The following is a 22,058-nucleotide window of genomic DNA, read 5'->3' as shown; positions in this document are numbered from 1 at the left end:
GCATACAATAGCAGCCTGCTTTTCTCCCAAATAATTGATCATCCACACAGATGAGATACCTGTCCATAATCTGAGAAAATAAATGCATTGCTGAACCAAAGTCCCAATCTTCACTACCTTCCCAATGGAAGGTAGTGAAATACTGTGTAATGACCTATTGCATCTAGTAAAGCTGGGGTTTGGAGCAAGATTTGGGAGTGAGGTCAACAGATTAGATGGAGGAGTGTCCTTGCCTGATTTTGGTTGATGTGTAAGGGTAAGGAGCTATTCCATCAACATGCTCTCGACTTCGCCTGCCCTTGTCATCGTCAAATCACAAATACATAACCTCAATAAACTGAGCCAAACACCCATTCCTGTATTCACTTTAAGAGTAGCTGGGTGCTTATTGGCAGGTCTGTTACATGTAGTGTGGTTTCAGAGACTGCAGATCTTAAAATCAGTCATTTGCTGTAACAGCATTGTGAAGAGGAACAGTCGGATGTTTACTGCATACAAGAATGGTTTAATTAAGGGTTTAAACTGAGATTCTTTAAGGACAGTAAAGTACCTTCTGACCTTGGAAAACCAGTCTAGCAGGCTAACTTTAGGTAATTGTTCTAAAAGACGTTAGTAGTATATTTCTTACCTTTTTACATGTTCTATGTGTCCTTGCAGCGGCCTGGAGGGTCAGAATTTCTCAGTCAATATGCTGCATGAGAAAGTGAAAGGTTTTCTATTAGAAAACAAAATTCAGACCTTTTACCAACAGGAGTTGGAAACAATTGACACTCTGGTGTCTCTGGCTGGTGTGCATCTGCGCAGTCCCAGCTGTCAGGAGGTGAGTGAATGTAACTGTTACAAGTTTTTAGTCGGGGGAAATAATACCATGTACTCTTTTTAAGCATAAACAAGCAGATAAGACACTGGTGCCTTCAGAGGATTCAAAAACCACAAATGCTTTAGCTTTATGGATGAATTATTTACAGAGCTTGAGGAAACTTTGTCACTTGAGACACACAAAACTGGACTGAAGCAAGCCATGTGAGAAAATCCAGTTGTTAAGGGTAATCTTTTATTAGGGCTGAGTAACCTTCGAGTCTGCAACAGGCACGAACTTATCTAGATCTGTAAGTAGTGGCAGTATCAGAAAAGATGATCCCTTTAAGGTGCTTGAGCTGTTTGGGACAGATGTTTGAGATCCTGAATTTGATCAGGAGAAAGGACCACAAAGTCTTTGTCTTGTATCTCATTTGAAGCTCAATATATTTATATAGATGCAGCTTTCAAAAGGAGATGAGGAGTGGATCAACAGTGCTCCCTGCTACGTATTTCTCTTGTTGGAAATCCCTAGTTGTGAAAGGTCATGACTGAAAGGACCAGAAGGTGGGATTTAACTGAGGTCAGTTTACATGCAGTTGCGTGTAACCAAACTGTTAAGAAACTTTTCAGTGAGATAGTACGCTCTTGATCAACTACAGAATGGGGAATAGAACAACCGCCATTTTGTAAAATGGCTTTATATTATGTGTTATTTGGGTAAATTACAAACCAGAATGTCAGCTGGTGTGAAGTAGTAAATTTCTGCAGAAATAACAGAGTTATGGCTTTTACTGTGTTACCAGTGGCAACTGAGATGTAAACTAGTGTTGTGACTCACTTATTTACTTTTTGGTTTTTCTACAGAGAAATAAATCCATAGCAGTCATTTTCACTGCCTGATTCTGATATGCACTCTAAAGTGCATGTTATATTAACATCTGATGTTTGTTTAATTCTTAAAAAAAAAAAAAAACAAACACAAAAAAACCAAACAAAACCCCACCACCACCACCCACCCCCAGAGAGTCCCTTGTAGACAAGGTCAAATAATAATGAAAAGTAGCTCTATTCTTGTTGGCCTTGTTGAACTGCTTCTGATAGCTGTTTCTTCATACCTGTTTATTTTTATTAAAGACATTTTTGTTTGCTTTAAAGCAAGCTTGGATATAACCAATAACAAGAGCTACTCTCATTCTCGACAGAAAAGTTTGATACTAGAATATCCAACATGGGACAGGGTATTTTTTCTAAACTAGCTGGAACAGTATTAAAAGTTCCCAAACACTTTACATTAAAGGAAGTAGTGGTCATTGTGATTAATACCAGAAACTTCCATCTTTGAAGTTTCAGCATTTATAGAAAGATGAAGATGAATAACTTGCAAAGACATTTAAAGTAGGAACTGGTGCAGAACACACGTAGAAAGGCACAAAAAATACCAGCCAAAAAAACCAAACCAACAAACACAATGTAGCATCAGTGTTGTTAGCAGTCATGAGGAGCTATCATAATAATTAATAGTTGCTCCTGACCCTGATGCAAGGGTGTGAGTATATGTCCCAGGAATTTGGGCACACAGGTGCTTATTTAGAAATTGCAGTTCTCCCTTATTGCCCTTTGGTATTAATTCCTTGCAAAGAGGCTTATATATCTTTGCATACAAAAGAACCTGCAGTTGTCAAGTGACCTGAATGCCTTAAGAGGAGCACCTAGTAGTGCTCTGGAAATGCATTTCGTTGTTCCTGTTCTCTGTCTCTTGAAGGTGTTACTTCTCATAATTGGCAAAGGGTCAATTACCCAGTCTGATCCACAGAAATATGTATAATAGGAAGAGAGACAGAAGTCAGATCTTTCTCTTCCCCTCTGTAGTCTTCTGTTTTGTATCACCCTCAAACCAAAAGAATAAAGGGTGCTGCGAAAGTGGAAAACGATGTTATTTCATATGTGTTTGGCAAGGCAGGAGCTAGATGAGTGGACCAAACTAATTAGGCCACCCCACAACATAAAGACTTGTTCACTTCTTGCACTTTTCCTGGATGTGAAAGGATGAGTTATTTGGATGTATAACTTTTTTTTTTACGCTGATTCCAGTGTTCTAGAGCACAGTTACTGTTGAACTCTTTTCTTGCCTCTCTTTCTTTCCCTGTGATCCTAGGAAATGTGGTACACCCACTTCATCTCTTTCCCAACTTTTAAGTACTTGTACAGTGTTCATCATAGTGGGGAGGCTATCTCCCCATGCAATATTTTCTCCAGGAAGGTGGTAAGCTGCTATGGAGTCACTGGCAGTGGAGCAGAGCAGGGGCTGAAGATGGAAGGAGGTAGCTGGGATAGCTTGAGGTAGGCAGTATCTCTCTGTTCCTTTTCAGCATTATTGTGCCTGAGTCCTGCCACATCCCATACATGTCCTGCAATATCTAGTTCCATTCCTAGTGGCTCCCCAGCAAGGCAGACTTCTGGCCCGCCAGCACGAATTTCCCTCCAGCAGATGCACATGGCAGACCTAAGATCATGTTATGTGCTCAGACATATAGTAGGGTACATTTGATTTTGTAGTCTACAGAGGATGTGTAAGAGAATTGGAAGGCTTGGTGTTCTTAAAAATAATTAAGAATTAACAAATCTATTAGGATTTTTAAAACCAGTGGAGCTTTATTTCACATAACCAGTGCCCCCCTCTTTCCCTAAGCTATAGCCTTTCACTTATCGCTTAAAACAAATGACTTTCGAGACTGGAGGGGTGGGTGCTACAGGGAAGACTACAAGGGAAAAAACAGAAAAAGTAATCATGTGTTCAGAGACCCTAAAGAGTGTACTTGCTGGACTTAGGCAATTATGTTTAGCAAATGGATAAGCCTTTGGCTCCTTTTTTTTCCTAAAGAAATCTACATGTGAACTTGATCCATCCAGGTTCTCGACTGGATAAATATGCCTTGGAACTCATCAGTTTTGATTAACCATTTTTATGCACTTCTTCCATGCATAAGCTATAGAGTGTGCTATTTTGGTATTACCATTCCAGTCTGTGTGTGTCACTAGATTGGACACATACCTTAGGTTGTGCTTTCCAGACTCTGCTGTTTGTATACTTCTCTTGATTTGAATATTATCTCAAGGTCATCAATGACAAGTTTTACAGTGCTGTTTGTACTTACTGTATATACCCTGTACGTTGTACTGTAGGTATAACGTAGTGCATTGTACATTCTTGATGCTATGTGCTTGTCTTCCTGCCTCGTGAGGAAGCTTCACTGCTGCTTTAAATATGTATATTACAAAGCTTATTATAGGACTTCAGGACTGACATATCCAGAACCACTATTACTAAAATTGTCACCTGTCTAAGCCAAGGATTAAACATTGCATGAGAAATTGCAAAAGGCTATTCCATGAGTAGAATCACGTGTGTGGTTATACCAGGAAATTTTAACACCATCAGGGTGTGTTGTGATTCATAATGAGTCAAAGGTTACATACTTTCAGCGTTTTGAACAGACTGGCAAATTCCGGTACCACTTCATTCTTTGACCTATTATTGATTGTACAGAGAGTTTGTCTTGTTTTAAAGATCTGGGAATAACTGGTTGCACAGCACCAGCCTACTATGCTGTGTGAGACCCATCAGATGGATTATATTGATTAAAATACCAGCTTAATTCTGGAGACACAGATTCTTCTGTTGGCTTTGCTACAGAGTCCTCAGCTGGTCTTGGAAGGGAGGGGAGTGATGGTAAAATCATTACTTAATAGCTGCTTTGCTCTGGGGTGGGGGAAACGTATTTTACAAAAGCAGTGAATGATTTTTGGATGCTCCTGTGTTTCAATGTACAGGTTCATTTATTTGAAAAGTACCTGATTTGGGAGAGAGGGGGAACCCCTGCTGTCAGCGCTTTAGGGAACCTGAAATTGTGCACCCTGAAACAAAAGCATGCTGAAGGGATGCTTTGCAGAGCAAGGTGTGAATGTTGTGAGAGGTAAATTAAAAATCCAGATTCAAATCTTGCTGGTGCTTTGGATAAGCAGTTAAACTACTTAATATCTGCATTTCTCGGATGAAAAGCTTTGTAAAAGTAAAGTGATAGCAAATAAACTCTGATTCAGAAGGAACTACATTAAAATACATCTTTAACTATTGAAATGCAAGCATTTTTCAGTCTCCTCCTGAAATAAAAGTGGCAATGTGAAATCGCATAGGATTTCATAGTCCTAGATTTCTTCTCTCTTTGTATAGCCCATTATTAGACTCCTGTAGATTTCCACTCAGTGGACTAAATCACAAGGATAGGTATACGTTGTCTCAGAATGGGGATCCAAGGAAATGAGGGCCTAGTCTGGCTTAAAAGAAAGTGATAAGGTGTTGGGAAGTAGTACTATTGACTTACAAATTTGCAGGGTGAGATGCTGGAGATATTTTGGGTGGACCGAAAGAACAGATTAAGTAATTTTATATTGTGTTTACAAACTCCTCAATTTTTGGCTTACTTGGAGGGATGGACAGGAGGAAGCATGTTCTAGAGCACACTAGGAAAAAATGCCAACCTTTTCCTGTCATTTCAGGATAATATTAAAGCCCCTGAAGAGGGCATGAGCCTTCATTTATTCTTCAGGGACAGTCCTCCTGCCATGGAGACCTTTCCCTTGGACTCTGCAGCATGTATGAGATCGTGCTGATATGTAGCAGCTGCTTACCTATTTTTCTCGCTCCCAAGCCTGCCTCTCTGTCTTTGCTCCGTCAATGCCTTGACTTGCATCCTTAGTGATTCTGTTTCAGTATCCATCCAGGCTGAGCTGTGTGTCAGTTCACACAGGGCGTGTTTCTAATTATCTCCCTTTTTTGACGGGATCTCAGTGTTAAGCCAAACTGAATAATTATCATGCTTCTTTGGAGATATTTTTATCTTTTATTTTCTCCCCAAATGTTTGCTTTCACATTAAAAATTGATCAGAGTCTTGAGGTAGTTGCTTTGCTATCAGTTTCTTGATTCCTGAGGATTTATTACTGCATTTGAGTGAGAGGCAGCGTCTCTTCATTTTCCATATGGCTATGAGAATGTGCTTTTCCATTAGCAAATATTCACTCTTCACTTAACCCTTCCTGCTACATTTTATGTTTGTTTCTTCAGTTCATCAGAAGAGGCACTATGAAGAGAAATATGATAGTGGTATTAATGTTGTGACTGGAATGGTGTCCAGATGTATGGTCAAGTTTGTAATTAGAAGCAGTGTCTGTTGTTACCCAAACTGATACAGCTGTGGTGGACCAGGGGACAGACAAACGTTTGGGCACTGGAGTCCTTCAATCTGGAACAGGAGGAGAAAACCAAACTGAAAGTAATAGCCATTGTTCTATGTTAATTATCTTGAATTATTAGGTAATTATTTTTGACTATTGATTTGAGAGGAAAAAGATAGCTGTTGTAGGACACAGAGGTAGAGCGAGATGTGATTATGGCCTGTTAAAATATTGAGGATTAGCTGGAGGAAGGCTATGGAGAAACTTGTGATGCATGCTAACTCTAATTTCCCTGTTGGATTTCTGAACTGTTCCCAGTTAGGCACATCAGCTTCCAGGCTTAGAAGCAGTTGGAGTTTCACTTGAGACTTGCAAATGGATTGAATGAATGTTTTGTGAAAAGGTAGTCTTCCATTGCTAATGTGGTGTCTGTTTCACATATTCACGTGAATTCATTCTAGTTCATGGCAGTTGCCTGTTCCACTCCCGAGGCTTCTGTGAGTGCATCTAGTGAGTGAATTAGGGTATGTGAAGTCTGACACTTTTGTTCAGAACAGGGTGGGGGCATTTACAGTGATAGATGAAGAAATGGCTTGGCAAATACTGCTTTGGTTGCTCTGGTGTGGTTCTAATTATCACATGTTGGTTTGTGGGAAGCAGTTTAGCTGTGTTATCAAAACCACAGGGACAGATGAAGAAACAACAGTTGGGGAATTGAAGCAGTCTGTGTAGATAAATGGGAGGTTGAAAGACATGGTAGGACAGGGAGAGATGGAGAAGAGTCGTGGTCTTGCCCTTATCTACCCATATGTTCTCCTCTCCACAGCTGATTATTTCCTTCCACTTCCCTAGCTGTCATTTCACTGTCCTAGCTATGCTCTACTTCCAAACAAACCCTGCTTTTCCCTGATTTTTTTTTCTCTCCTTTCTTGCTTCCTACTCTGTTAATGTGTCCCAAACACAGATGCTTTTTTCTAAATAACCTCTGCAGTTAGGGACTTCCAGGCACTTTGTTCTCCTTTCACAAGAGACTAATTTCCCACCTGCCCTCAAAACTGAATCCTTTGTTCCCTTATCTCCTTGTATACATGTCTTAATTTCTTGCATGTTTTTATCCTTTCATTTCATTAGGCAGTGGAGAAGCTCTTGAGAGGATGACCAGAATGTGTGTAAAAATTTGGAAACAAAGGGGACAAGAAACAAATACTCTTCTTGCCAGTTTCCTACTTTTCCTTGGATACTTCCTCAGTTTCAAATCATGAGATGGGAATCCAATTCCCAGCACTTAGACTCCTGCTGAATATCACCTTACAAAGCACTGATCTCCCTATCATTCTACACTTACTACCAGGAAAACAGAAAACATAAATATGGGCAAAGCTTGATTAGCCAAACAGTCAAATGCTCTGTGAGCGTAACAAGCATATTCCAAAAGAGAGTTCTCAGTACATAAAAGCTGCTACATACAATGAAGAAACATGTGTAAGAAAATCACCTGAAGTCCTCTTGCTCTTGAAAGCAGCTGGAGCTTTTGCTCGTATCTTTAGTTAAGCTGAGTTTTCTCACAATCTGCTTCATTCTTTTCTTCCTGTCCAGGTGAAGTCAAAAAGCGACTCCAGTTCCAAAAGGATTCACAGTGTTTTTAAGGAAGCAATAAGGATGCTACAAGAAAAAGGAGTGGTTTTCCAGAAACCCAGTAGCTCCAAGGACTTATACTATGTAAGGAACTGAGCTGCAGTTTCAAAAAAGTTCAGGGGTATGACTTTCATAGTCAGTAGAACAGTAGAAATGTTTCGAAAACAATAGAAACGTTTCAGAAGCAGTAGCTGGACATTCAAGACCTGTCTGTTTACTCCACAGTCTTATCTGCAGCTTGCTTCAGTGTTCCTTTTACCTCTGTATCCTGCACCGAGTTGTTCTTTTTGTAACGTGGCACCAGACTGAAGTACTGCTGCTGTTCCAAGCACAGTCTGTTCACTGGGTTGCCAAACTGTGTGCTGACACAGCTGAGCACACTGAAGCCTGGGACATGGGACAGTTCTTCTTTGAAGTGGGTTGAAATGTGGTGTTCTCCTGAGCCAGTCACCCTCCTTTGGGTTGAATTCTGCTATATCATGTTCTTCACCTAACCCATGGATGCTGCTAGTGGTACTAAAAATAATAACTGAAGATTTAACATTCATTGTTAGTCTCGGAGACAGTATGTAATGCAGACTGTAGTTACGACAGCATTAGTTTAGAATACATCATGCCCTTGGATTGCTCTTCAACAGCCATGCCATCAACTGTGAAACAGACGGCCAGTTTCATCTGTTTTCTCCAGGTGACTGACCATGATAAGGAGCTGCTTAAAGTGACCCTTGATATGATTAAAGAAGACTGTCGAAAACCCAGGCGTAAGTAATGGTGTAATCAGGGCTGGTGGTGAGCTGATGCTGATATATTGATGACAATATCTCCTCCTGCTGCTGGATTAGATATGATTCTTGTCCTTATCCTTGAACTAGGAGCTAAGTTGCTGCTGTAGCTAATCAGTATAGCTAAAAGGAGGAGTGCAAGAGCAGCTTTCTGTGAGCACGGAGAGAGAAAGAGCAGGTGTGCCCAGCAGGAAGCAAACCTCTCAGATCTGAAATAAGTAGCCATTATCTTAGATCTATATCTTTTGAGATTTTGGGAGGAACCAAATGTAATGAAGTTAGGTCAGCACCTAGCAGCTGTTGCTTTGCACTCTGGATAAATAGCAAATCTTGCTAGTTCAGTTTCTACAGGGGAGTTGACACAAAAGTTACCATACAGAAAGGTGAAATCCCCGCCTTCACTAAGTCAACAATGAAATTTATTTAAGTCAGTAGGATATTCTCTGTAGATTTTAAGCTCAGGTGAAGCTCAGGTGGTTGTTCTTTGCAGGTAGGAGTTTCAGTCTAACAAAATCCACTTCATGTGGCTTCTGAGTTATCCCTGTCCCTCAAGCCTATTGTGTCTCATTGCCATAGAGATAGCTTGTGCTTGGCTTGAATGTCTGCTAATTACACAGGTACATTGCTACAGAGTTTCTTTCAATTCATTGGGCAGAATGTGTCAGCAGGGATCACTTGCTGCTGGAATGCAGCTCTTTGTGGGGTAGAATGCACTTTAGTGTAGAATAAATGACTGGCTAGAACCTAAGGCATATAATATTAAATCGCTGATATCCTTATACTATCATTGTAGGACCTGGTATATGATGGTTATTCTGCAGTCAAAAAGGCTAAGTGAAGTAGAATTTTTTATTTTTTTTTTTTTTTTTTTTTTTTTTAGTTTCCAACTGGTTACCTTAAGCAGTGGTACAATTGTAGGCAGGGTTTGTAGGTGGAGGTAAAAGTTCTGTATCTTTGGGTGATGGAGGGAGTGGATGTTACTGGGCATGCAGGTGAACATGGGCTCTGAGGCTGTTTCAGTGTGACAAATTACTAAATCACATTGTTTTATTGTCTCTTATCCAATTAACAAATACAAACATCTCTGTAAGAGTCAAATCATTCCTTTGCCCATTTTATACATCAGCTAGTTCTCCTGGGAACTTTTTTTGTTTTGGTTCTTTTGGTGTTGTGTTTTTGGTTTTCGTTTTGGTGGGGTATTTTGTTTTATAATTGTGTCACTATAAAGGCCAGAACCTGTGTACAGTTGACATGGAGCACTGAGTGACTGCCTGGTGTTTAACACCCTTCTTGTGCATTATCACACTGGTAAATTACCCTGTGTTCCATGAGAGGTTGGGAAGTTCTTTCTCCCAGTCAGGAGGAGTCAACAGCAGAGGAACTTGTAAATCAGTCACAGAAAAGACTTTGAAGAGTCCCAGATCCTCAAAGCTATGTTTTCCATACTGAGCAGGTTAAAAGTAGCAACTGCTTTACAAAGCCTCTTGTTCTCCTTGAAGCTTTCCACCTACTTAGTTTCCTGTTGTAAAGAGGACAATTTCCAGGTCAATGTCTCTTTGCTAGTCTTCAGAAGGACCGTTTCAACGTCCTGGTCACTGATAACAGAAGATTTTGAGAAGGAAAGGCAAGAAGCTTCAATCAAAACCGTCAGGGTACTTCCTGTGGATATTTTATTTTCATTGAATGATGCAAGAGCAGAGAACTAAATGTAACTGTCGGACCCCCTCTGCTGGTGGGATGGTAGTCTTAGCCACCCGCTTGGCCTTGACTAGTGAGCAGGCTTATTGTGAGAAAATAAGAACATGGTAATACCTCAAGGGATTTCACTTGTTTGTTGCAAGAAATTCCTACCCATTTTCCTTCAAGTGTAATATTAATCTTCTAATCAGGAAGACTGATCTATGGTAAACTCAACTCTTCTCTCCAATGACTGACTGCCAGTTTTCAAGGGAATGCCTCACCCCATTGCTTTAGTTGTGACACATTCTCAGGCCCAACCCAGCTTCCTGGAACTATTTTACAAATAAAAAAAAATCTCAGCATGCCTAGTCAGAGCTCCACAAAACCCTGATCTGTAACATGCCTACATGACAATCCTAGTCCTTGGCTCCAACTGTAATTCCAAACAGCCTGATACTAAAACACCCTCATGCGAGGCCACTGTGGGTCTATGTAGAGGCTTAAGATAGGCAGAAAAGGATGACAGTGCATTTTGACTCCAGACTGAACTGCAAAGTGGTAGACTTAGTCCAGGTTTGGGGGTTTTTTTGTTTGCGTTTGTTGTTGGGGTTTTTTTTGGTTTGGGGTTTTTTTGTTTTTGTTTTTTACAGATTTGCTCTGGTTTAGATGAGGCTAAGAGAGTACAGAGGGAAAAAACAGAATCACTTGAAGTTAAACTTAATTTGTCAGAATGCACCCTGTGTGAGATGTCCGCAGTGGGCAAATGGTAGTTGTTCTATAACTCTGACCTCTCTGATATTGGTAGTCAGGCAAGACAGTTAATCACAGCCTGGCTTACCTCAGCTGGTGGACAAAAGCTAGAACCCAGTATGGCAAGGAAAGGGGAACAGCATCACTCCGCTGCAAGAAGTGTATTCCCTCAAAGTTGGGCCATAGACTAGGAGTGTTTCTGGGTTGCTTAATGATTGTACACACCTGCAGCTATCCCAAAATGCCATTTTTCTACCTGCATTTAGGAGGAAAGTAGTATGTATTGTACTGTTGGGTAACACTTAGGTTACTAAACTAATTCATCAAGACTTAAGCTAAGACTGTAGATCAGGGATGGGCACTTTGACCTTCTTATGACAAACCTATGACTAACGCAAAATGCAGCTACCCACTTTTGTTTGCAACAACAGTCCCTATGACCCAGGTAGAGGCATTGTTCTGTTCTCTGCACCTATCCATCCTAGGGTGGTGGACGCATTTTTGGCTACCAGCCACAAAGGTCTTTTATCACGCTGGTTCACTGACTTCTGAAGAAATATCTTTGCCTGATTCACAGCCTGATAGGAATTAGGCTGAACTGTTTATTTACCAGTACTCAGCATTGCCTTCTATCTACTAGTAACTTTTCTCAGTAGCTTCTAAGGCAGTTCAGGGCCCTAGCTGATTCTAGATTGGAGACTGGCAAAAATAAAAACAGAGGCAGTAACAACAAACTACAGGGACCTCCCTGGCCCGTGGCAATTTCTCAGTTCCCATATGAAACTTACCTTACATCATGTGAGCTGAGGGCTGAGGAGGAAAGTAATTTGTGCTGATGTGTCTCGTTTTTGCTAGTTTTCCATTGTTAGCCATGGAGAAGAAAAATCTGTTGTGGAGTCCAGCACTTGGGGAGATAGGGAGCCTGCAGCACTGATTATTGGGTTTACGGGGTCTGTTGGAGGAAATGTTGACTGGGACAGCTGAGTTTCAAATGATGGCTCCCACCAGGCACACAGCAGCTGCTTGCAATACCGCAGCCATTAAGGACCTTTGTCTCTGGGTCGCCCTCTAGGAAAGGGAATTATTTTTACAACCCTGTTCTCCTGTACCTTTTCAGGGTTCATTCCTCTTAAAAGGAGGTAAAATTTGATACTGAAGCTCTGTGAATTTCTACTCCCGTAATTGTCTGAGTAGGCTGAAGCACGGGGATGGGATTGCATTGCTAGGTGAATAACGTTGCACTGTAGCAGTTTTTCCACAAGATGCCAGCATTGGGCAAGCAGTTATAGGTGCTGGCCATGGACCTTCCTAGACGTTTTTGAAGTTAGGCATGAGCAAAAGGATTTTCATTTGGTTTCTTCTGCAGTTACAGAAACTGGATGGCTTACATAGGTGGACACTGGAGGTACCCTTAAGTTATTAACCTCACCATCAGGTTGTACTGAATGAACCCTGTATATTAGAGTTTGCAAGACTGATTGTCTTTCACCCTCATTACTACAGTTACAGCCTTGACACTTCCCAGAAAAGTCAGTGGTAACAGTTGATAATTGGAGAACTGTAGGCGCAGACTGGATCTCTTCCCTCTGAATACATGCATCTCTGCTGTAGTACCTAGGGCATTCTTTCCAACAGCTAAGGTTTTTTCATGACTGATCTGGTTCATAACAGTAGAAAAGAGGCAGTTAGACTGAAGTATTTTCTCCATGCCTGGCTGCATTTTCCTTTTTTCTGCAGATGCTGAAAAAGGCTGCCATTTCCTTCATGTCCTGAGCTGTGTTCAGCAGAGCTACAACCCCTCTGTGCCTGAAGCGGTGGTGCACCGAGTCTTGGAACTGCTGGAGAGTAACAGTGATATTGTCAGCACTATGGAAGGATATTATACGGCATTTTAAAGAGAGAAGATAAGATACATTTGTTCTGGTCCATTCAGGAAAAAGGAGGGAAGAGGGAGAGGTTGGGTGACCCTGAATAGCTGCAGTTACCTGGTATGATTTAGATTGGGGGGGGGAAAAAAAGAGCATTCTGATTCTCCAGATGCTATTTTTGTTCAGCTCCAGAGAAATTGTCCGAATACTTGTTTTAATATTCTTGCTGACTTCCTCACTATTCTTAGTGAAAGTTTTATCAAACTGATTCTGGACATCCTGATACATCAGGGGAGCTGGAAAAGAAGCCAGGCTCTTTACCTGCAATAAGATGTGACATGGTCATCCTCACATTTACATTCAGTGAGCCCTAAAGAAAAGTCATTGCTAAAGAGCACAGATTACAGCAGTGGTCATGTCAGGACTTGTTTTGCTGGCTTAAAGACTGATCAAGTGATCTTTCCATATGGTAATATCTGTGGATCTTTCTTTTTATGTACGCTTTGTAATAGCTAGGGGAAGGACATGCAAGCAAATATTCAAAAGACATGCCTGTCATTCCTGGCAGCGTTGGTGTATCTGTCTGTAAATATGTATTCCTGAATGTGCACAACTTTCCTACTACTAAAGCCCTCCTCACCTTTCTCTGAAAAGTAATTTTCAGTAACAGGGTTCTGCATCCCTTCCCCATCCTGCAACCTTGCCCACTGTTTGTCAAGCATGTCTGGATTCCCCTGGCTACCATGTGCACTACTGATGGGTGGCGTTGTGGATTCTGTGAGACCAGAATTCTCAAAATCAGCCACCTTCTTGCTGTTTACTTTTAAATTGCTTCCTACATCATAAATGGTAAACCATAAATCAGATGCTTTGGAAAAGAAAATATGAGAGCGAGGAAGACCCACTGTAATCTCCATGCTCCCTGTTGCCTTTTTTCTTCTATTCCTTGTCACCTCTGGGGAAAAATACTACTCGTATCTGTGCTTGCAGAGGAACACAAGACATTGATGAAATAACATTGGCCTAAAGAAGGTGCAAGACATTTTATCTGGAATAATCAGAATTCTGTTATGTGCCACAGTTCAAAGCCCAGAGCTGTTCAGTATTTATTCTTAGAGATAGCTTGCTGCTGCAGGGACTTGTCTGTTTAATTAATCTGTGTAATTAATGGTGTGGAGGTGAGACCTTTAACTCGAAGACAGTAGAAAGGATTAAACGTGTCCTTCCTCTTTCCTCTGCACCTTCCCTGTAACAGTTGAAACAGCAGGCTCCCAGGAGGCAGATGTAGTGGTAAAGCCCTATAAGGACTGACATAGCAGGGGAAAATAAACCATATGCATGAGGAAAGCCAGTGAGTAGTCCCATGTCTGCCAGGTCTCTGGTTTGTTGTTATATTATATGCCTCATTCCAAGCTCTGGCTGCAGTGAGATATAGGCTAAGAGAAAGGCATGACAAAATATTTGGCATTTGCATTCAAAGGCCTGTGGAAAACCCTGGCCTTAAAGAGATGGTGTGTTTGTCCATAGTAAAAAACTATGCATGAATCATTCTTTTGCTGTAAATTCCCTACTTGCTGCAGGGCTCAGTAGGTGGTTTCCCTGCAGGTTGCCCTACTCCTAGTGTTGCTGCTCTGTTTTGAGTTGGGTACCTTCTAGTCAGATCTAAATAAGGCCCTGAACAGGTGCTGAAAGGACATACCTGTGCAGAAGGAAATAAAAAAGAGGATTAAGAAAGAATTGTAGAAGTCTTCTTCCCCCACCTTCTCCCCCACCATGAATGTCTCTGGAAAGCAGGGAAAGAAGTCCAGGTTCTGAGTGAAGTGGTACTGAGAGGAGTTGCAACTTTAATTTATGCCTACAAAAAGGCCTGGTTGGCCACGGCGGGGGGATTTACTTCTCAGATTCCTGTTCTGATTGCTGATCAGTGTGAAGTGCTGCTTAACAACAAAGGCTGTCTATGGAAGAAGTAATTTAGAATATTGATTCCTAAATCCAGGCTCACTTCAGGAGTTAACTATATCTTACTCTCCATGACTATGGAGAAGTTGCCTACTTGGCATGCAATTGAGGATATTTTAAGGAAAGTATGTGGTGTCTTGGGCCATACAGAAGAGCATGGCATCTAATTTAAGATACTGATTTGGCCATTTTCTTACAGTCCTGTATTAGCAGAATCTGATTTCGCTGGGAAAGGGTTAAAAGAACACCTCTAGCTCAGTGGGAAAGGGGATCCCTCTTAGGTTAGAAGAGAGAAAGACTCAGGTTCTCCTGAGGGTGTCAGCCAAGTGTGTGGGCTGGATGAGTTTTGGGAGGAGCGCTGTGCAGCTGATTCTTGGAGGAAAAGATAGTCTGGAGATCGTATTGCTCTTCAGAGTCTCTTTAAAATAAATTGATACCAAAATCAGATTACTTCTTTGTCCTGTGCAGCTTGGATAGTCGTATACACAGCATCTAATGTGTTCAGTTTCCTCCAACTTTGATGCTACAATTCCTGTATTTTAGATGTATTTCTGTGTGTAAAGTCTGCCTAAAATCACTGGCCACCTATTTTCTATGCATCGGAGGCTGATGCAGAGACAAAGTGCTTTCCCTGTCTGTTCTGCCCCTATTGCAACTTAAGAGCACTGATCAACTGTGAAGTGTCAGAGATGAGGCAGGAAGAATTCACATCAGGAAAGACAGATAAATGACTCTGGAAAGGACCTTCCTTGGAAGTTTTAAAGCTGGTCCTTGCTGGCAATGTTGGATTCTTTTGATTGAGGGTACAATCTGTTGGAGATTGCTCCCCAAGAACAGGAAAGAGGGAGTTTTCTCACTTGAGTTAACTCAGGGAAATATGAATGAACACAAGGGAGCCTATAGTTTTTACAGGAGTGAAAGCTTAAAGTAGAACTATTGGAGGAGCCTAGATTTAAGTTACACAGATTCTAACTCTGAATAACTACAAAATAGTTGTGCCTTAAGCTTGCATGCTTTATTTTTTCCCCCGGTAGCCACCCTACACAGACTAACATTTACTCTGGTTGAGTGCATTCCCTCTCTTGTACCTATGGGGAATACCATATGCATATGCCTGCACAGAAGTACCCCAACTAGCTGTGGGAGCACAGAGCTCTGTAGGTTGATTTACCCATTTACTCAGTATCTCTACAGTATGCTTCTGTGACAGCAGTCTAGACATACCCATATTGGTATAAGTCACCTTTATGTAAGTCTACCTACACACACTAGGGCTTTTACTGCTAATAAACTGTCTCTCTGTTTAAAGATCATATCCTTAACCAAGAGAGTCATATCATGCACGCTATTAAAATTCTTAGACCACACCTACAAAATATTGTGCGGAACATTCAGTGAAAGCGCGCTTTCTTGTTTTGTTTAATTTGAAAACTCGTTAGGCAACACAATTATTACTGCTTTATTTAAGGACTTTGAAGGTGGCACTTTAATGTAAAACTGACAAGTGAGAATTCATGTTGTAGGACCGCTTCATGGCCAGTTCCAGTTTCCATAGAAACAGTTATGGCAGCAAAAAGCAGGTAAGTAAAATGGGGTTTTTAAAGGCAGTCGGCAATTTTGTTACCTTAAAAAGGTATGTTTCCATAGAAGTGCAGCACCTGAGAATAAAAATTACCGAAGAACCTCGAATATTCTGTTCTAGCAAAATGTAAGGTGGTTGCTTTTCTGGTGAGGAAATGAAGGAACAGCTCTACCTTCAGTCCCCGCCACCTGCTTACGTGAGAGATGAGGTTGCTTCATGCCTCAGTTTCCCTCTTTTGTAAATTGGGGATAATAAAGCTCCATGTGTAGGGCATAAGCCTCAATTTTTCTTAATGTTAGTCATTAAAAGCTCTTCAGATATCTATTGATGGGATCTGTTAGAGAAGAACTCTGTGGGAGTGGGTGAATGGAGAGATGCTGGAGAGGGACTTAGTTCTAGTCCAAGCCCCACTTTTGCTAATACCTTTATCTTTCTCTGCTTCTTTCCATGCACGTTGCTTTGCCTGTCTTGTGTTTCTGCTCTCTGGGTGCTATGAGGCAGTGATGGCCTCTCCGTTTTTATTTGTACCAAATATTTTTTCTGGAATCCTGTTCCCACTTGTGACTTCTTCAATGACTTCTTAAAAACAGAAATCCAGATAAATGAGTTATGATTGTTCTTGTTCTCAAATCTTTGGATTGTAAATTTGTACCCATGAGGGTATGCATTTTACACAAGCTACCTGGGAAATTAAGCTTTTCTTTCAAAGTAATAAATGAAAAATTTAAAGATTGGCTACGTGACTGAAGGCTGGTACTTTTGTGGATCTGTCCATACTTGTGTATTCCAGTGATGAACACCATAAACAGAAGAGGTTGCTAATTCATTATTCAGAATGAGAATTCATCAATGAGCAGCCAGTGATGCATGGAGCCACACGGAGAATTTATGAGATTAAGTACTGAAAATCTGCTTGTCAAAAAAAAGCAGTTTGGTTTACTTTGTGAGTAAGCCGCTCCTGTGGGGAAAAGATGTGCCTAGCAAAGATTTGTATCTTTCCCTTCCCTTTTAGAGGTAAGTATAGCAAGTTCAGATCCCATGGGCAACCTGAATTTTGGAACTTCCTGCCAGTGTTGTGCTACTTTCTTTCTTGCCATCTTTCAGCACAGTTTCCAGCCCTCCTGCCCCAAACCTACGGGCTAGCAAGCAAGCAGAGTTCAGCCGCAGAGATTAAAGAAGAGTTGTTATTATTGGTTACCATCCTCCAGGAGCCCCAGCATTACAGAAACATTTCTGTGGATGTTTGCTGGCAGCAGGGAAATGCTGAGTTGGGGAGCTTGGGTTTCATTCCTGGCAATATGCTCTGTCAGGCACAGAGGCTTTCCCCCTAATTTCTTTCATCTATTTCTGCTCTCCACTCTTTCTTCCAACTGTCATTTCTCGGGCCCTTCATTTCATTCACAGTCTCGTGGTTCATCTCTGCACCACAGATCCTGGTCAAACCTCGTTCCTCTCTACTTTGTTCCTTTCTTTTTGCCTAATTCAAATACCCTTGTCAGGATCTGGCAATTGAGCATTTCAGTATAATCCCCTCGCCTAACTGACCTGGCACTGTTCACAGCCCATCCTGATTCCAGCAGGCTGTGCTTCACTCGTTTTCCAGGCACCAGAAGAGGCAGATATTGTCCACTTCACTCTTAAGCTTTCTTCCCATGTAGTCTGCAGCAGGAAAGAGCTGCAATTTCAGGGAAACAACACTTTTTCCACCCCCTGCCCTCCCAAAGATCCAGTAGCACCCTCAAAGATTCTGGTGGTGGTGTTCTTACAGGTATCCAAGTACAAAATAAATATAATTAAAAAACAGTTGTGTCTTGCCCAAACCTGAGCAAGCGCAAGTCATGCTCCGACAGCAGCTATCTGCCTCTCCCTGCCACTTTCACGTCCTTGCAGATTTCATTGCAGACATGATCTGTGAAGCTGATGTGGACTTTTAATTTGTGTGTCTACTAGTTAGTGTGTCTCCTTTTAGCCTGTTTTTTTGGAGAAAGTGTGATTGTGTTCTGATGTGATTATACTTTGTGTCTGGGCATTTGTCAGCTTCTGTCCCACTGCTTCAAGTGGCTTTGTAATCTGTTGGCTAGTTAAAGAGGGGTGAAGGACCATGAGCTGTTAGTGTCTTCCATGCTTTTAGAAAATGGATGCACTGACAGAAGAGAGAAGTCAAAATTCATGCCTCCATTAGGGGGAAGGAAGAAGCTCTGTCGTACGACACTAGAGAAACCTCACATGAGGCAGTCCCAAGGAACCCAGTTTTGTAACTTCAGCTGCCACAAGAAGTACTTGTTCTATAGTGCCCTTTTAAGAAATGACTGGACTGTTCTTCCTGAAGTTTGCTTGTAGAGATCACCCCAAGGCAGACATTGGTGATGGGAAACTGCAAATGAAACCATTAAAATCTGGTAAGTTATAGTATCTACATCAGGGTACAAAGTTGAGTAACTGCTTTTTAGGGGTGCCACTAGCCCATTCCTACTAATAGCTTTCAATTGTGCAATGGAGGCTATACTAATCTAGTCACAGTAATTTACAAGTTGAAACCAGCCCCAATTAACAAGATTGCCTGAGCATAACATAACCAGGAATTTGCTAGTGAAAGAAATCACCTAAAGGAACGATTTTCAGCAAGTCTGGAACCACTGAAGAGTGAGTGTGGTGCCAATTAACCTGGCACAACATGTCCTACAGCTCTTGTTTTAGCTTGTTATTGATTGGAAGAGGAACGCTCCTTCCCTACCAGTTAGAACTGGAGCTCTCTGCCACCTTGGCCTGCGTTGAACAAACAGATAGGAAAGTTATTCCACCTCTGCTGTGAACAAGGAAAGATAAATCGCAAATGTATGTCACTGCGTAACAGCCAACGTGATTAAACGAAGCGAGTGCCAAGTCTGTTATTGACCTGGAAAGTTCATGGTTCCTCCCAGGAGCGGACACCTCATCCAAGAATTACAGTGATATTTGGAAATGGGAGGAATTGGGTCCCTCAAACATCTTCCTCAACAATAGAGTCGTGCGAGCCCTGCAGGCCTACCTGATTCTAAGATGTGCTTTTCTTGGCCAGTTACGAAGGTGGTGGGGAAATGGAAAGGGTGCTTGGAGTTGGGGTTTTCTCCTGTTGCCAAAATACAAGTAATTCACACCGAGAGCACAGGATTTGTCCTTGTGTACTTGTAAAACTCTTCTTTGCTGTAGTGTCCACAAAAAAACCCTAGGGCTGTAACAAGCCAGCTGGTGTTCTGAAACAACTGCCTCCACTGCTGACTAATAACACTCTCATTGTTTTCTTCCTTCACCTTGTCTTTTTCTCCTGTAATTAAATCTCTTGAACTTAATTCCTGGTTCAAAGTAGCTGTAGTCTCTCTCTTTGTCCTTCTGTGAGTACAGTGATCCAGGACAAACATAACAGGAGCAAGCCAATACAGAGCAGAGTTCTTGTTGGAACTCTGAATATAGGAAAGGATGAGAAATACAGAGGAAGCTGAGGGAGGGGGATTTAGCACAAAGATGTTTGAAATTAGTCCCACTGAAAAGGCTAAAAAAATATTTGCCTAATGATGCTTTAGACATCTGTTTCAGAACAGGCAGCAGGTGTTGCATGTAATGAAGGCAAGGACTTGTACTATTTTATTTTCTGCAATTAGAAAGCAGGGAGGGAAATGATGGCAAGAAAAAAAATGGAGAACATTTATCATAAACAGCTGGACAAATGTATATAAAGCACAGCAATATTTATATGCTTTTTCTCTACTTTCCTTATACTATCCTTTAACAGTTCCTCTGTTCTGCAGGGTATTTTGTCCTTTCTAAAGGACCAATGCCTTGGATCCTCAAAGTTAGATGCTAAGGTATGAGCTGGCCACCAAAATGCCTCTGAGGATCAAAAAAAAAACGTTCAGGACAACGTAATTGTCACTTACCCAGATGTTGCTAATAACTGATGGAAACGGTTCTGAAGGAGAAGCTGCCCTTGTCTAATACGTGGTCCCTGTGCACCTCCGTCCCCAGACCAGTGGCTGAGAAAGACTGTTAGTGGAATGGTCTTCGGGGTTGCATCCCTCGTGCTGCATGGCCACAGCTTAACACGTGCCTGAATCCAAATAAATGCCTGGAATTATGTGGATGGTGTGTCTGCTGTTCCAAGCTGAAAAGCACACCTACACCCAGCCCTGCCAGAGAAACTATAGCTCTACTTTCCACGAGACATTTTCTGGTTTGGGATGACCTCATTCCTTTTTCCAAGCAATAAACATCCTACAGGGCATTTGGTTTTTCTAGCACCTCCACTACTGCCTGACAAAGTCTAACCTGGGAATGACTGGGGAAAAAAATACTACTTGTGTCTACCAACGGGATGGTGCTGCTGCTGGGAGGTCCCAAAGTGCTCCTCTTAAAGAAGTCTCTCTGCTGGGAAAACCACTGCTGTTGCATGAAGGTAACTTAAAGAAAAAGAAACCCCAACCAATGTGCTCCACTGCTGAGTGGTAGAGGTTGCATGTTACAGATTTCTCCTTACAGTCCCAAGCTTTTTCTTTTGCCATCTGTGATCTAACTGCAGTTCCATGACTGACTTTTCATAAAGTTTTACTGATACACTTCTATAATTCATAGTCCATCAGTCAAATGTTTTCTGGTTTGGATATTGGCAGATACACTCTTCTACTCTCTCTAGGGGATGTGCAGCCAAATAAAAGCACTGTTTGGTTTCAGAAGGGGTTGAATGAGTAAAAAGAGTGAACAAGGAAATTCAAGTTTTAAAAGGGCCTGGTGGAAATTTTAAATCTGTTAATACGGAGGACTTGGTGTCCTTGTATATATTTAGAGGTAACATGGGAAAAAAATGTGAAGAAAGTCTATTTCTTCCTAGATTTACTTTATTTGTAACAAGTCTGCATTTTCAATAATGGATTGCCAAGTTTTTGCAGAGGATGAGGCAGAAGCCAATCTCCAGATGTGCTATTTTGAGAACAAGCAAATCAGGGATAGCATCCAGGAAGAAACCTGGGGAATCCCAATCCAAACCTGCGATCAGTTTGATAAACTTCAGCCATCTCAAACGTAAGCCTGACATGTATATAATACATAAAGAAAATTGTGGTTTGGGCTTGCTTTTTTTAATGTTTTTAACCATGTCAACAGATCTCTACAAAGCTTTCGTAACAATGGAAAAGTACAAGGTGTACATGGATGCAAAACAGTCTGCAATTTGCTGCTACTACCCTAAAGAGCATGCAGGGCACGTACTGCTGTTGGAAATCCTGCATCCACAACTCGGGTGAGGGGACTGAAAAATAACATTAGTCATGAAAAGGTTAAATTGTAAGATAGCTGCTTCAAGGAAAGGATAATCTATAATTTAAGTCAAGAGGGTGAAGCAGCTCTTTCATAATGTAAGTAAAAGCTGTTATGCTGTTGGGAAAGCATGTACACTGCTAGCAGGGGGAACAATTATTTTGGTCTTAATGTTATACTAGATCGCATATGGGGGCTGATAAAGCAGCACTCTCTGGTGAGAGGGCCGGGATGGGAAGGGGCACGCCACTGTGCTCAGGGGGCTGATCTGCCAGGACTGCAGCTGGTTTCTTTGGCTGCCTTCTACCACATTAACTGGGCCTATTTATCTCCGAAGTGAATTTCATTTGAAGAGCAGTAATCTCCCAGGAAGATAAAATGCAGTTGGCTTTTTAAAAAAATAGGAAAAAAAGACTGGCTCTTGGTTTGTGTTTCAGAGTTTGAGATTTGAATGCCAGACAGGCTCACCTCTTCTTGTTGCT

At 41.5% G+C, this 22,058-nt stretch overlaps 1 protein-coding gene across 6 annotated transcripts in view; it reads left to right on the top strand.

Annotated features, from left to right (window-relative positions):
• STN1 (STN1 subunit of CST complex) overlaps nt 1-17,024 on the top strand; it is a 44,881-nt gene extending 27,857 nt beyond the window's left edge. For all 6 annotated transcript variants that reach the window (XM_064464098.1, XM_064464097.1, XM_064464093.1 and 3 more), the window contains 4 exons: nt 658-820; nt 7,631-7,753; nt 8,358-8,430; nt 12,619-17,024. In XM_064464098.1, the coding sequence (XP_064320168.1) occupies nt 658-820; nt 7,631-7,753; nt 8,358-8,430; nt 12,619-12,776 (517 nt within the window). In that variant the 3' untranslated portion in view covers nt 12,777-17,024. The remainder of the gene's footprint in view (nt 1-657; nt 821-7,630; nt 7,754-8,357; nt 8,431-12,618) is intronic.
• The last annotated feature ends 5,034 nt before the right edge of the window (nt 17,025-22,058 follow it).

The sequence above is a fragment of the Phalacrocorax carbo genome, chromosome 12 (assembly GCF_963921805.1).
Source record: "Phalacrocorax carbo chromosome 12, bPhaCar2.1, whole genome shotgun sequence".
NCBI lineage: Eukaryota > Metazoa > Chordata > Aves > Suliformes > Phalacrocoracidae > Phalacrocorax > Phalacrocorax carbo.
Note: the sequence above shows the minus strand (reverse complement) of the source record. Positions and strands in the feature narration are given on the sequence as shown.